The sequence below is a fragment of the Lathamus discolor genome, chromosome 1 (assembly GCF_037157495.1).
Source record: "Lathamus discolor isolate bLatDis1 chromosome 1, bLatDis1.hap1, whole genome shotgun sequence".
Taxonomy (NCBI): Eukaryota; Metazoa; Chordata; class Aves; order Psittaciformes; family Psittacidae; genus Lathamus; species Lathamus discolor.
Window position 1 is genome coordinate 119,188,774 of NC_088884.1, and position 14,917 is coordinate 119,203,690.

The 14,917-nt window shown below is 47.4% G+C and overlaps 1 protein-coding gene across 3 annotated transcripts in view; it reads left to right on the forward strand.

Annotated features, from left to right (window-relative positions):
• The first annotated feature begins 7,452 nt into the window (after window positions 1–7,452).
• FHDC1 (FH2 domain containing 1) overlaps window positions 7,453–14,917 on the forward strand; it is a 36,605-nt gene continuing 29,140 nt past the window's right edge. The window contains exons 1-2 of one of the 3 annotated variants that reach the window (XM_065692888.1): window positions 7,453–7,533; window positions 11,872–12,507. In XM_065692888.1, coding sequence (XP_065548960.1) covers window positions 12,022–12,507 — 486 coding nt within the window. In that variant the 5' untranslated portion in view covers window positions 7,453–7,533; window positions 11,872–12,021. Of the gene's footprint in view, window positions 7,534–8,059; window positions 8,147–8,193; window positions 8,278–11,871; window positions 12,508–14,917 lie in introns of those variants that run through there. The other 2 variants (XM_065692896.1, XM_065692905.1) reach the window with 2 other exon arrangements.

A 14,917-nucleotide genomic window follows, 5' to 3' on the forward strand; every position in this document is an offset into this window, starting at 1 on the left:
CTTCCTTGCCTTGTGATGGTTAAGAGTAGAGCTCAGCTTCTGCAGTGAAAGCTTAGTCCTGTTTTTCTGAGTTACCACCTCTGCCCAAGAATTTCTGGTAAGAAGGTAGTAGGTGGTAACACTGCTGTTTTATTTCGGGATGATGAAACAGTGTGCAAGTTCCACCTGAATGGAAACTCACAGTGAAACAAGTCTTTTATTATATGTAATTCTTGACTTAAACTTTCAAAGAAATTTCATTATCTTTACAACTCTTACAAAGTCACTGAATTCCAGATCTTGGCATGCGTATGATATGATGGTGCAAGAAAGAAATTAGCAGCGTAACTATAGTTGAACTAGGAAATGCAGACAGCATTATAGCAGGGATGAAGAATGCAAACCTGCTGACTACAATTGAAGTACTAGCTTTCGGAATGCTGCAGGAAGAGGATACATACGGAACATGTGTTGTCAGTTTTTATCTCTAATTCACGCATCTCCTGCTGAGAGTAGTCCCTGCCCAGGAGGACCTGATCTGTCACAAATGGTAAGAGTGAATTTGAATCTGAAATTGCCTAATGCAGCAATGACCCATGTGGCATTGTGTAACCCTCCAACTTTTGCAGTGGCTTAAAACTGTGAGTCTCTTCACTGTGAAGAAAGGTGGGACAAAAGAAATGACTTGCTAAAATCTGTGTGTGTATTGTTTAATACCAAGGAGAATGACTTCCATTTTACTCACAGAAGCAGTTGTTCTAATCGATGGCCTCAGGGAGGAGGGTTCTGTGTTAAGCTGATCAATAGGATATTAAACTGATAGCCTTTTTGTTAGTTCTTTCTTTCTTTGCCGCCATTCAAATATATGTGCTTATGGAATAATTTAAACTCATGTCTTATATTCAAAGTTAGCTCTTTAGATCTCACCAAATTTAGAAACTTTTGCTTTTGGAGATCATAAGAGCAAGACACTTCTGAAGTCTCTAGTGGGAAGTAATTACAGTTGTCAGGCTTTCTGATACTAACACAAAGGCTGCATACATATCTTAAGGTCGTAATACTGGCATTTATCTAGGTAGACAGTTGTCAGGATGGATGTTGTCTAAAGAGGGGGCCATACCCACTTAGTAGAGGCTTGTCTGTGAAAGATTTCATCTCTGCTACAAGTTATCACATGAATGCTTCTAGTGTTCCCTGAGGTTTCTCAGGAAGAAGAATGTAAAGCAGTTAATAGCGTTTCATATACACTGTTGTAGCTGCTCTACCAAGCAAAGATGCAGGGAGCTGTTTGTTTTCTTGGTGACCATACTGTTATCCACACTTACGGCTTGTTTGAAACATGTAGGTCCTGTTACTTTGTTATGAATTCTACAAACAGCCCTTCCACTCTAAAAATGCTCTTTGGCATACTTCATGTTTTGTCAAGTCCTTACAAAGAACCTTTTTGGTTATAAAATATCTATGGTTATATTTGAAGAGAGGTCTATGCAAGTAGAGCACAGTAACACACCAGTATCATTAAACTAACAGCTTGATTCCAATCTTCTGTCAACTGGTTTTCCCAGCAAGCTTATCTCTGTTCTGTCTCTGCTTCAAAAAATCATCAAAGTAATATAAAAGGAAAGCTAAATGTTCCCCTCTACCCCATTTTGAACTGAACAGGGGGCATGTTCAGTTTGTATTCTCTGCTTATCTGCTCTTTTTCCTTGTTGTGGTATTACAAGAATAAGAAGGTATTAGAATTATTTAGCATTCCTCATCTGCAATTATCTTCAGGCTTTTTTTTCTAGTCTGGTTATCGTTTCATGCTGCATGCCTGATATGGGGGTTGTACAAGTCCCAGATCTTTTTCATCAGTTGTGAATCTTTTCATACTTCGTGACTGCTGCCCACCCCAAACTGCTGGCACCTAAGTTTGTGAAACTGAAAGTTTGGGGTTTTTTGATGAGAAGATCCACAGAGGAGTTGACTGTTGCTTGATTTATGTTTTCATCTTCTATCCTTGTTACTTGGCCTTGTTAGCAGCTCTTTGACATCTTTGTGTTCTTTCAGGTTGTTTTGGTTAGTCAAAGCTAGTGATGCGTAGAGCACAAGGTTCTGTGCCTGTGACAGCAGCCTTGTTCACCTTACCATTTGCCTGTTTTCACCAAGATTCTTCCTGTTTATTTCTGTCAGTCTTACATGGAAACCAGGTAGATGTGGTGTGCTTATGAATTTTGTCATCATGGCAATGTTGTATTAAGGAATTACAAGAGAGGCAAGTAGGATGGTTTGTGGCTGCCTTGGAGCAGAAGGGCATATATTGGTAAAGAAGCAGTGGGAAGAAAAAGCAATGTGTTCCTATTTCATCAGAGTCCCTACGCCAAAATGCAGAGAAGCAGTGTATAACCGTTGCAGAGCAATGGCCTTGGACATAAAAGCTCAATCTGTGGTTCACAAATCTTGTTTCTGATGGCTGGGAGTACTGGCACAGAAGCATTGACTTTTACACTTCAGCTGCCTTTCTAAAAACTGTTAAATAGTAATTTCAGAAGGGGGCAGGAGCAAGGACAGTTCTGTGTTGCCCACTATTGGTAGTGTGCTTCTGGTAAGTACTCAGCAAAATCACAGAATCATAGAATAGTTAGGGTTGGAAAGCACCTCAAGATCATCCAGTTCCAACCCCCCTGCCATGGACAGGGACACCTCACACTAAACCATCCCACACAAGGCTCTGTCCAACCTGGCCTTGAACACTGCCAGGGATGGAGCATTCACAACCTCCCTGGGCAACCCATTCCAGTGCCTCACCACCCTAACAGGAAAGAATTTCCTCCTTATATCCAATCTAAACTTCCCCTGTTTAAGTTTTAACCGTTACCCTTTGTCCTGTTACTACAGTCCCTGACGAAGAGTCCCTCCCCAGCATCCCTATAGGCCCCCTTCAGGTACTGGAAGGCTGCTATTAGGTCCCCACGCAGCCTTCTCTTCTCCAGGCTGAACAGCCCCAACTTCCTCAGCCTGTCTTCATACAGGAGGTGCTCCAGTCCCTGATCATCCTCATGGCCCTCCTCTGGACTTGTTCCAGCAGTTCCATGTCCTTTTTATGTTGAGGATACCAGAACTGCACACAATACTCCAGGTGAGGTCTCACAAGAGCAGAGTAGAGGGGCAGGATCACCTCTTTCGTCCTGCTGGTCACGCTCCTCTTGATGCAGCCCAGGATACGGTTGGCTTTCTGGGCTGTGAGCGCACACTGAAGCCGGCTCATGTTCATTTTCTCATCAACCAACACACCCAAGTCCTTCTCAGCAGGGCTGCTCTGAATCTCTTCTTTGCCCAACCTGTAGCTGTGCCTGGGATTGCTCCGACCCAGGTGTAGGACCTTGCACTTGTCGTGGTTGAACTTCGTAAGATTGGCATCAGCCCACCTCACAAGCATGTCAAGGTCCCTCTGGATGGCATCCCTTCCCTCCAGCATATCAACCGGACCACACAGCTTGGTGTCATCAGCAAACTTGCTGAGGGCGCACTCAATCCCACTGTCCATGTCAGCGATGAAGATGTTAAACAAGACCGGTCCCAACACCGATCCCTGAGGGACACCACTCGTTACTGGTCTCCAGCCGGACATCGAGCCATTGACCACAACTCTTTGTGTGCAGCCATCCAGCCAGTTCTTTATCCACCGAGTGGTCCATCCATCAAACTGATATCTCTCCAATTTAGAGAGAAGGATGTCGTGTGGGACAGTGTCAAACGCTTTGCACAAGTCCAGGTAGATGACATCAACTGCTCTACCCTTGTCCATCAGTGTGTGCTCAACTTTTTATAATCGCTGTAGGTAAAAAAAGTTTTCTCGGCAAATACACTCCATCTCATCTCTTCATGAGAATGCATTTTAGAGGTAATAGCTATTAGAAGAATGGAAATATTGGATATTCCAGAAGAAGCAGAAAAAGAGATCAAGAGTATCTTTGCGGAGTTCCCTTGCATCACTGGTTGGTAGAACTTAGATGGGTACCGGTGTGGTTGGATGATAACATTTCTTAATTAAGTGCAGAGATCAGATACAGAACAGAGTAACCTGAAACCAATTTTTAGTTTAGGTTTGCCCTGTTATTACTGTTCATGCCAGCTTAAGTCCATTGGTTCAGTTTGGAACAGTTCAGCTATCAGCAGCGTGTTCCCAGTAAATGGTACTTAACAAATGGTATGTCCTACTGGGCTAATTAAATAATTATACATCTTGCTGCCTTTTAAAGGCTACTGAAGGCTGTAAATTCAAGCACTTGAGTTAAATAATGCTAAAAGCTGGTGTTGCCTGTTCAGTCTTGATTTGCCTTTCTTACATATGTGTATGCATCATGCTAGTTTTATGTGATAGGGGTAATTAATTGCAGGGTTGTGTTTCGAGAGGTTAACTACCACAAAGCTTAATTTTGAAACCAGATTTTGAAACCAAATTGGTTGTAATGTGACTGGAGTGCCACAATTAACTTTCTCTCCCGCCTTTGTCCGAACACTGTGGAGATGAGGGCTTGTAACCAAGATGACAACACCTTTTGTTCAGGTGATACAAGTTGCTTTGTTCGTATTAGATCTGTTCAGTCATTAAAGCCATGTTCAGCCTAAAGCATTGGAAGCTCTTTGTGCTCTAAAGAAAAGTAGTGTTTACAAAAACCTTTTTTTTTTTCCCTTCTCTCATAGGAAAATGCATTAAAAAGGTAATGATCTTGAAACTGTCCCGAGCATTTAATTAACTAGAAACCTTAAAATACTAACGATAGGATTTGTTTCTGTAGCATACCAACTCATGTAAATGCTATCTGTTCTAGGGAGGTGCATTTGTTGCTTGTTATAGGTGGGGCTGCTGGATCTACCTATTATTAAAGTTGCTTAATAATTCCGACTGTAAAGACCTGTTTTCAGTTGTTTGTAATTCGGATTAATTTTAGCCATGTGGGCAAAATCTTTGCCTGCTGAGTGTTCACATTTCTGAGGGGTAGAGGGAGGAATCGGATAAAAGCATAAAATTAATTTAACACTGTGTTTCCAAAAAGTTCTGCTGAAAAAAACCAACCCACAGGGTGAGGGAAAGTTAAGAGTTTAACTCCGTATCCGGGCTGGCTCCCGGTTCCTCTGCTGCCCTTGTTCGGTTTTGAGGTTTTTTAATACAATGCTATTATGCAAGTCTCCTGTTTGGCTTGCTCTTTCCGTCTTTTGGAGCGAACATTTGTGCTCATGACTGGCAGCAGTGAAAACAAGCCCCTTTGGTTCCAACACAAGCAGCCACAGTCCAAGCGGCAGCGCGCTTCCTCGCGGGTGACCTCAGGGGTGACCCGACACTCTCGAGGAATGTCCACGCTGGCTCCGTGCTGAGGGTGCCCTCCCCAGCTGCCGCTAGCCGTGCCAAGTGGGGATGTGTGGCGTGACCGGAGCCGCCGTTCACTGCAGCTGAACTGTTCGCTCAGTGAATTTGGAGCTTAAATGACCAGGTTCTGACATCGCACTTTGTAAATTTGTCTTTGTTCTAATGCATTTTTTCCTTTTAGACCGAGTGAGTCAAGCAGGCTGTCTTGCCAGACCAGCAGGTCCCATCTCTGGCTGCAGAACTGTAGGCTGGAATGGTGTCACCTTAGAGACACAGGGCCTGGGCTCCGGCTCTGGGGCCAGAGGAGGCTTCCTGCCCTCCTGCTCTTCGGCTGGTCCAGCCACCTGACCCCCAGGCAGAGGCAGCAGCAGCCCAGGTTAGGCACTCCACACGAGGTGAGACACACGTTTGTCCTTCTGCACCTGCCCTCCCAGCCCTGGCCATGCCAAGGTGTTATTTTCTCTCTCATGTGCTCGGCTCAGCAGCTCTCGGTTGTGATTGTGCAAGGCTGGAGGTGAGGCTTTTTCTTTCTCCCTCCTTCCTCAGGAAAGGAAGCATTTCTGATTCTGCCTTGGAGTTGGCCACTTGTAAGAAACAGTGTTGGGGTGTGTGGTCTGTGTGTGTTCTTCGCAGCTCTGACTGCTTATCTACTTCAATGAAGTCCTTTGCCTTCACTCTTCTGGGAAAATGGTTGTATTTTTGAAATGTGGTTCAATCTCTTTGCAAAATATATTTTAGAGCTATGTATTTGTTTGCTGGATCATCTGTGGATGGCACTTTGGCTTTCAGTGCCACAATCCTGGTGCCACATAACCCAGGATGTGATGACCTCTTACATCTGACTTAAGTTCATAGGATCATAGAATAGTTAGGGTTGGAAAGGACCTCAAGATCATCCAGTTCCAACCCCCTTCCATGGGCAGGGACACCTCACACTAAACCATCCTACCCAAGGCTTCATCCAACCTGGCCTTGAACACCACCAGGGATGGAGCACTCACAACCTCCCTGGGCAACCCATTCCAGTGTCTCACCACCCTAACAGGAAAGAATTTCCTCCTTATATCCAACCTAAACTTCCCCTGTTTAAGTTTTAACCCGTTACCCCTTGTCCTGTCACTACAGTCCCTGATGAAGAGTCCCTCCCCAGCATCCCTATAGGCCCCCTTCAGGTACTGGAAGGCTGCTATTAGGTCCCCATGCAGCCTTCTCTTCTCCAGGCTGAACAGCCCCAACTTCCTCAGCCTATCTTCATACGGGAGGTGCTCCAGTCCCCTGATCATCCTCGTGGCCCTCCTCTGGACTTGTTCCAGCAGTTCCATGTCCTTTTTATGTTGAGGACACCAGAACTGCACACAATACTCCAGGTGAGGTCTCACAAGAGCAGAGTAGAGGGGCAGGATCACCTCCTTCGACCTGCTGGTCACACTCCTTTTGATGCAGCCCAGGATACGGTTGGCTTTCTGGGCTGCCAGCGCACACTGAAGCCGGCTCATGTTCATTTTCTCATCGACCAGCACCCCCAAGTCCTTCTCTGCAGGGCCGCTCTGAATCCCTTCTCTGCCCAACCTGTAGCTGTGCCTGGGATTGCTCTCACGCTGTATTCATTGGAGATGACCTTTGAGCTTGCTGCCGATGCCTGGGGCTCCCACAGCCTGCTGGTGTGCCTGGCTTGCCACCTGCGGTGCTGAGCCAGCGGGCAGCGCCTGGTGCGGGAAGGGGATGGAAAACGGGGTGTTTGCCTTGGGGGTGAGGGCAGAGGATGAAAGGCTTCAGCTACGGAAAGCAGCCCTCTCCTTCTAACTGGCGGCGTGGTTGGTACCACGGTTCTATTCCTACAGAAGCAATCGCTGTGACTGATTTTGGCGGAGGCACGTATATAACGTATGTGATACACGTATGTGTGCATATAGCCCTCACCCACCTTGCCTGCAGCGCGCCCAGTCCAAGCCCCCCGCGGCAGGCGCGGCGCTGGGCAGCAGAGCGCCCGGTGCGCAGGAGCGCGGGGCTCCGCGGTCCCGCGGGGCGCTCCCGGGGGCCGCCGCCGCTGTCACCTGCCGCGCCCGCGCCTGCGCGCTGCCCCGCCCCCGCCAGCCCCGGCGGCGCGGCCGCGGCGCGATGGGAAGAGGAGGAGGAGGAGGCGGCGGCGGCGGCACCGGGCCCTGGTGCGCGCGGCACCGCGTGCTCCCGCGGGCGCGGAGGTGAGCGGAGGACGGTGGGGGTGGGCTGCACGCGGGTCTCCTCCCGGCCGCGCTGGGCTCCGCGCTGCCGGTGTGGGGGGGGGGCGGTCAGGGGGGCGCGGCGGGGTCCCCGCGGGCTGCGCGGGTCTGCCGGCACCTTGCGGGGGAAACGCGTTCCCCCGCCCAGCCCGCGGGGTGCGGTGTCCCCCGCGCCTCGCCAGCCGGCCCTGTCAGCGCGCAGCGGCCGTGCCCCCGGCGGGACCCCCGGCTCGGTCCGGCTCGGCCGCCGCTGCCGGCGTGTGCGCGACCCCCGTCCCTGCCAGGCCGCCCCCCGCCTCGGGGTCTCCGGCGGCTCCCGTCGCGGAGCAGCGGGCCCCGTGGCGCCCCCTGCGGGCGGGGCGGGGCGGGGCCCGGCCGCTGGGGCGGGGCGCTTGCGGGTGCCCGGGCTCCGACGGCGGGCGGGCTGCTGAGGTGAGCCGGCAGCGGCTGTACCCCGCGCCCGGCCGAGCTGCCCGCCGCCGCCGCGGCGCTTGGACGGAGCTACGGAGTAGGGGTCTCCTCGGGCACCCGGGCGCGCTGCCCGCTTTCCGTGTGCCCCCCGGCCACACATCCGCTCCGGACGGAGAGCAGGACGGTAAGGCGAGGGCCGTGCCTGGCGTCCCCCTTCCTACGGCAGGGAAGGGGAAATAGCTGGAACCGAGCCCACTGACCAAATCCGCACGGTGCCGGGGTGGCCCGGGGGCCTCTGCCCCTGTGGCTCGTGTGGTAAGCCTGCCTGGGGTTCCCTTCCCAGCCTGGGACCTCGTGCCGCATGAGGGATTCATTGGATGAATTAAGTGGTTAAGCACTGACTTGCAGCGATAGCGCGAGTTGTGTGTTCTTTGTAACCCGCATGTTTTGGCAAGGTGAGGGAGGTGGTGGTAGCAGTTTCTTTAGCTGGAGTTTACCTTTTCTGTATGGCTGCTGTTGAGAGCCAGACATCCAAATGCTGTGGTTGGGCTTTAGTGTCAAAACCGGCGTTGTTCTCATGAGAATTTGGAGAGTGCCTGGTGCAGGAACGTGGGCAGCAGAGAACATAAGGTGTGAGTGAAAGGCAGTAATATCTTGCAGTATGAATTATGAAATGCCCTTCAGCGCAACGCACGGCGCGTTTCACCTGCTCATTTGGGTATGCAAATGTAATGTACGTCCGTCTTAGTGGCAACAGCCATTTTTGCAAGAAACAAGTTATTTTAGAGCGTTTGTCGTCTTTACCAGGGGAGAAAGTTGTCCCCATCCTCTAACTTTGAAATGCATTTCCAAGTATGATTAGGTTGGCTAAGACAATGAATGAGACAAAGGAATAAGGTATTTCTTTCATGCCGAATACGGACACAATTAAAACGTGCAGTGAAGATGTTACTTTATGGCTCTTGCACTTCTTTGGTTGTTTCGGATGATAAACATGCAATAATGAAGTGCAATTGAGACATCTTAAGCGTTTGTTCTCTTTTTCCCCTTTAATCCTTTGAAAAGCGTGGAGAGGTTGCTTAGGAGTTAAAATTTTCCTTGGCTTTTATTACGCATCCCATTCCCGCCGTGTCTCGCTAATCTGTAGTTCACAGTTGGAACGGCTGCCTTGCTCCCTACCTCCTCTTGCCGTACTTCCTGCTTGGAGGCACCTGCTGATGCCAACAAGCGGCCCAGTGCCTGTCCTGGCTGCCAGCTTCTCTCCTCTCCCACCCACGGTAGTGGCGGGGGCGCTGGGAACGTCTTGGAGCCGCTCCTCCAGCAGGCTGCAGGAGCAGGGAGTTTTGACCGGTCTCCTGGTAACTGGAGCCCGCCATCCTCTTACACACGGGTGATCTCTGTCACCTGCATCGTCCTTACCTGTCAGAAGACAAAGCTGAATACGCAGCCTTTATGCTGTGCCTTTCCTTTCATGCCTGCCTTCCAAATGCTGATTCTTCCCCTTTCCTGGTTCTGGGTGACGGTTACCTCATCCAAAGCAGTACAGGGCTCGTTGGCTTGAAAACAGTTTTTCCTGTTCTATCTATCTATGTTTCTATCTTTACATCTTAGGCTGGGATGTTTTCTTCCCCTTGCGTTCTCCACTCCTTTCGCTAGGAGTGTCCCTCGTCTAACTCGGGAGCGCTCAGCTCTGAGATCAGTCGTTTTCCACTCTTTTGTGTTAGCACTGGGACTCTGATGATTCATCGTCTGCAACTTTGTTCCACTAGGATTTGATCCCATTTTTCTTAAAGCATCTAAATTTATTGGAAGTTTCAAAATGAGGTTCTTGCACATTGCCCTGGGGGCATGGTCGGTCGCTCTGTCTGTCTCTTATTTCCCTTCTTTCTTGAAATCTGTGGGAACCCAAGTGGGAAAATAATAACTGTTGAATGCTGCTTTGGGATGGTGGAAAACCAGCTAATGCATTTTTCACTTTTAAATAAGTGGTAGGGAGGGAAATCTTTTTTTCCTAGTTGAGTTTCTTTAAATTAATGCAACACTTAATTGCTTTGAGTGGTTAATGCCTTTCCACCACCTTGCACCTGCTTTTTTTTATGCCTCTCTGCTTCTATGATCATGAACCTGGGAGGAGAGGCATGAACATACAGAGCTCTGTAATAGCAGCTGGGTATTAATGCTGACTTAAATTGGAAACTCTCTGTCCCAATCCACTTTCTTTGTAGCTGTTCCCCTTCTCATCCTGCCATTAAAATACTTTCCATCATTCCCATGACTTAAACCTCGTACAGGTTTTTATGTATGTTTTCTGTTCTTGTGAATACTTTGGTAATGTAGGGTATGATGTTAGAAAATCTGAAGCAGGAAAAAGGAGTTTGTTGCTACCTATGCAAGCTTTTGAGAAGAAGAGGTAACAGTGGATCATTTTGGTCGGTTTCCATTCACTTCAGTGAAGCTGTGAGTGGCTGAGTCCTTGCAAACCGAGAGAGAATTTGCCCTGAGGCTTGTTTCTGTGACTTGGGTCTGTTTGGGTACACCTTAATAATGGATCTCTGGCAAAACCAGTGAAGGTTTGTCATTACTATTGTACAAAGTTAAATTGATCTGGGTTGCTGTTAGCTCTGTGTGAACCCTGCTGAAGAGACAGACAACTAAATCAGTGCCAAATTTCTGATTTTCTACTGCTCTTGTGCCAGTGCATTACTTCAGCTTTTTCTGTCGAGCTTTCCTGCGACTGGTTTTTGCTGAGGGGCTGCTGGTCTTCATCTGAGTTTCTGTTGTGTGCTACCTTTGACCTTTATTTGTGAATTCCCCTTTTTTTTGAGATAACTTACAAATTTCCATACGGCTGTGGGATTCTTCATTGATCTGTATCTGAAACACCTCGATTTGTGTTCTCAGAGAGTTAAAAAGTATACCTGTTCTAATAGATTGGTCTTACCTGAATTGTAGGACTTGCTGAAGTCATCCTCTTACTTGAAGGTTTACTGTCAACAACAGCGTCTTCATTTAGGAGGTGACAGTATAATGAAAGTTTCTCAAAACTGTTTTGATTCCTCTTAAGCTGCTTCATGAGGTAATGTAGATCTAAAAGCTCTCCTAAATAGGAAAGCTTTTAGTGTAGGTTACTGTTCTGTCAGCTCCTCTGTCCTTTCTCTCTCTTCCACTTACCGAACCGGCTGTGTTAACCTAGATACAGAAGTAAATTATAAGGGGCAGCTTAAACTGTGGTCTTTCTTCTCTTACCGCATTTTGGGGGTTAATGTAACCAGACCAACAATGGTAAAATGCAGATACTATAAGTTTATTCTCAGTGAACATGGAGAGTTTAGGGACTGCTCACTGGTTTTCTCTTGTTGACAGCTGTGTGAAAAATATGAAGGCAAAAAAGCAGTACATTGGGCTGGATTGTTAAATTATCAATATATTTATTGTTCATTATTTTGATGCAGCTTGGATTTAAGCCATGAATTAAATGGATTCAGACAGGGTCTGTTTGATACAGTTAATCCAGTACCCTAGTTAGTACTTACATTTTCTAACTGTGTGTGATCAGTGTGTGTAAAATTAGGAGTGAAATGATGTTTGTTTGATTTAATAATTTGAGATATATTCTCTTACAGAATTGAACTAAACTGAGATTAATAGACGTTTCAGTATTTGCTGTGGGTAATATGAGAGGTAGTCTTATTTTTAATTGAGTTTCTGAAATCTAGGTACCCAAAGCTATCTGAAATCTTAGTATGGCTAAATTTCATACACTTGCTCTGGCAAAGTCTTTTGATTCACTGGATTTCCCTTCCAGATTAAACATTTGGTAACGGTTATACTTTAATTTTAGCATCTTTTCAGCACAAGGGACAAGATCCAGTCTCTCTGATCCGAGTTTCCTATTGTGCTTTGTTGTAGGTTGCGAAGATGGTACAGTCCCCTCTTCTGTTGCTGATGCTGGCAGACTAGAGTTTGAGAGTGCGTGAGATCTGTTGCTGCTGCACTCACTGTTCAATGTTTCAAACCGATCCAAGGAAGTAACACTCTCCTCTTTGGAGAGGCCATAAAATGCATGTTATGAATTGTCTCTCCTTGGTCAATGATAAAGAAAATGGGGCCATTCCAGTCACAACGGGATTAATGAACGAGGATACGACAACAGCACCTCAGCTTTCTCAGCCTGCAGCACCGCTGCCCCCTCCGCCATGTCCCCTTGCAGGGGCACCCGCAGCCCCTCCGCTCCCCCCGGGGATGCCACCACCACCACCACCACCTCCTCCTCCACTGCCTGGGCCGAATGTACCTCTGCCTCCACAGCTGATAAATGGGCACGACAGCCACGGCAAAAAGAAACGGATGCGGAGCTTTTTCTGGAAAACCATCCCTGAGGAGCAAGTCCGCGGCAAAACCAATATCTGGACGATTGCTGCAAGACCGCAGTATCAGATCGACACAAAGACAATTGAGGAGCTTTTTGGGCAGCAGGAAGAAACCAAGCCCCAGGACCTCCGAAGTCGGTCTTTAAAGTCTTCATTTAAAGAGACTAAAGAGGAGGTAAGAACCGAAGTCTAACCTCTCTTTTACATCATGCTGTGGGAATTGGTGTGAATTCTGACTCGCATCTGTCTCCTCTCTGTCGTGTTTCATCCATTGGCAAATGTGTGTTGATTTGAAGGAGCGGGGAGATTCTTTATTCTTAGTGGCACAGATTTGTTGTTGAAGGCGCTAACAGTGTTTTACTATTTTAACTTGGTAAGTGCTGTGATTTGATCACCTGTTAGTATAAATAAGTGGAGGGAGCTGAAGGCATCTCATGTTGGATAGCTCTTGAGTCTTCAGTGAAAACATGGGTGTATTGTAACTTTTCAGCTCTTCCACTGTGTTGTGTGAACAAAATGTTCTATGTGCAAACGTGAAGCAGGCAAGAGGGAAGAGAATCATATTGCAAAGGTTAATGCAGTGTATACCCATGATGCCCTGGAGGTGTCAAGGAAGGGAAGTACCAGTGTGACAGCTTGGAAATAAAGCGTAATATAGTGGCTAAGTGAAATTATTATTTAATTGAGATAATTTTAAAGTTTCAACTTTCATGAATGTTGCTTTCCTGCTAATGAAAACTTTTGTCATCTACCCTGCTTTTCCGAGCACTAAAATAACCTTCCAGGAAGGTCTGAAGGTTGTTCCTGCTTTCTGTTCAGGTGGCAAGAAGGTCTATACCAAGCACTTTCGGGTTCAAACACTTCCCAGTGAACTGATAAGTAGCTTGTCTGGTTCTTAGATTCTGGTTTATGGACAGCCTCTTTGTGAAGCCTGAATTGAATTGTCTCAAGTGATCATTCTGTGAGGTAATTGGAGGGTTGAAATGTAGATTTAATCACTGGTGTGTTAGCTTGTAAACAAAATACAGAGGGCGCAGGGTTAAGACTTGTAATGATGCATTAGTTTTTACTAAGAAAATAGGAGCTTGAAGTTGGTGGTGTCTTGCAGGACCCTGGAGATGATGCCAGAGTAAGATCGGCAGGGGCAAGGTGAGAAACCAATGTACTGGTAGTGTGCGTATTGTACATAGGCTAAAACAAGGGGTTTAAAACAGGTGTGTGTATTGCAGGCTCTGAAACGCTGACATCGGGAAGGAATAATTGGGGCCATCGTCAGAGGTAGTCATTAACCTCTGTGCTGTTTTCAGGCTGTGTTCATCTTCAAATCAGGATGGCAGTGAGTGGACTTCCTCTGTGGCGTACAGATGTACACAACTCCAGCCCCATGTGTTTCCTTAGAAGCTCCCCCTTTCAGGACTGTGCTGCATACAGATGTATGTACACAACTACAGCCCCGTGTGTTTCCTTAGAAGCTCTCCCTTTCAGGACTGGTGTGTGGTGAAGATCTAGTTGCAGTAAAAATGATGATCAGTTCATAAACTGAATGTTGCCCCTAGTACAGTAGCAGAGAAAACCCCAACATGCTCCCTCCAGAACTGGCGCATTTTCGTGTGTAGCTTGGAAATCAGCATCTTAAGAGTGATGTTGGGAGATTAAAATTACAGGCCTGCAAAATAAGGGTTTATCCAGGATTCAGTGCCTTGAAAGCAAAAACCTGCCTTGCTACAAGTTAATGTTTTTGTGTACCTGCCTGGAGCTGATACCGTGGTCCAGTGCACCTCCACTGCTTGATGCTTTGTCCACCCTGGCTCAGGGCACACACAGTTCCGTAGCACATGGCAGCAGTGAGGCAGCAGGACTTCCCTCCGAGTTACGCTACTTAAGTGACAAAACGTGCGACTCCGTTGCTAAGCTGTGCCGAGCATGCCGCAGCAGTGTGTCAGACAGCGGTGAGCCATTTCTGGTGTGTGTTAATGGTCTTTGCAGCACTAGCTGCTTAACAAGGAGGGAAGGAGATAATCCGCAAGAGCTATGTGTTATTGGAAGTGCGGAAGCACAGATAAGCAACAGCTCACATGCGTAACGTTACTACAGGCGTCATTCAGCAGGAGTATGGACATTTGAAGCATAAGCAATGCTTGTGATTTCCGTCATCAGTGCTGTCAGCTGCCACTCACTTACTTTAATGTGTGATGGTTATCCTCAGCTCACTGTACCTACAGAGGCTGAAAGGAGTTTGGGGCGGGCTGAGGTACACAACACCTGTGTGACCTTGTGGAGAAGGTACACAACACCTGTGTGACCTTGTGGAGAACGTGTGAGCACGGGGCGAGGAAGCTGTGGTTCTGTTCCTGGCTGTGTCATTGCCTTGGCTTCTCCCTTGTCCAGGGGAAGCTGGACAAGACACTTTGTGTGTCAGTATCTCTGTTCCTTTTGTGCAAAACAGAGTTGACTTTAGAAAGTGCTTTGTGGTCTAGTGGTGAAAATTGTTCTTTGGAGTTTGAACGGTGGAATCGGTCTAGTTGGTGTGATACGTTAACAACAGTTTTTCAACATAAATTCATGTGCATAAATTCAAGTCAATC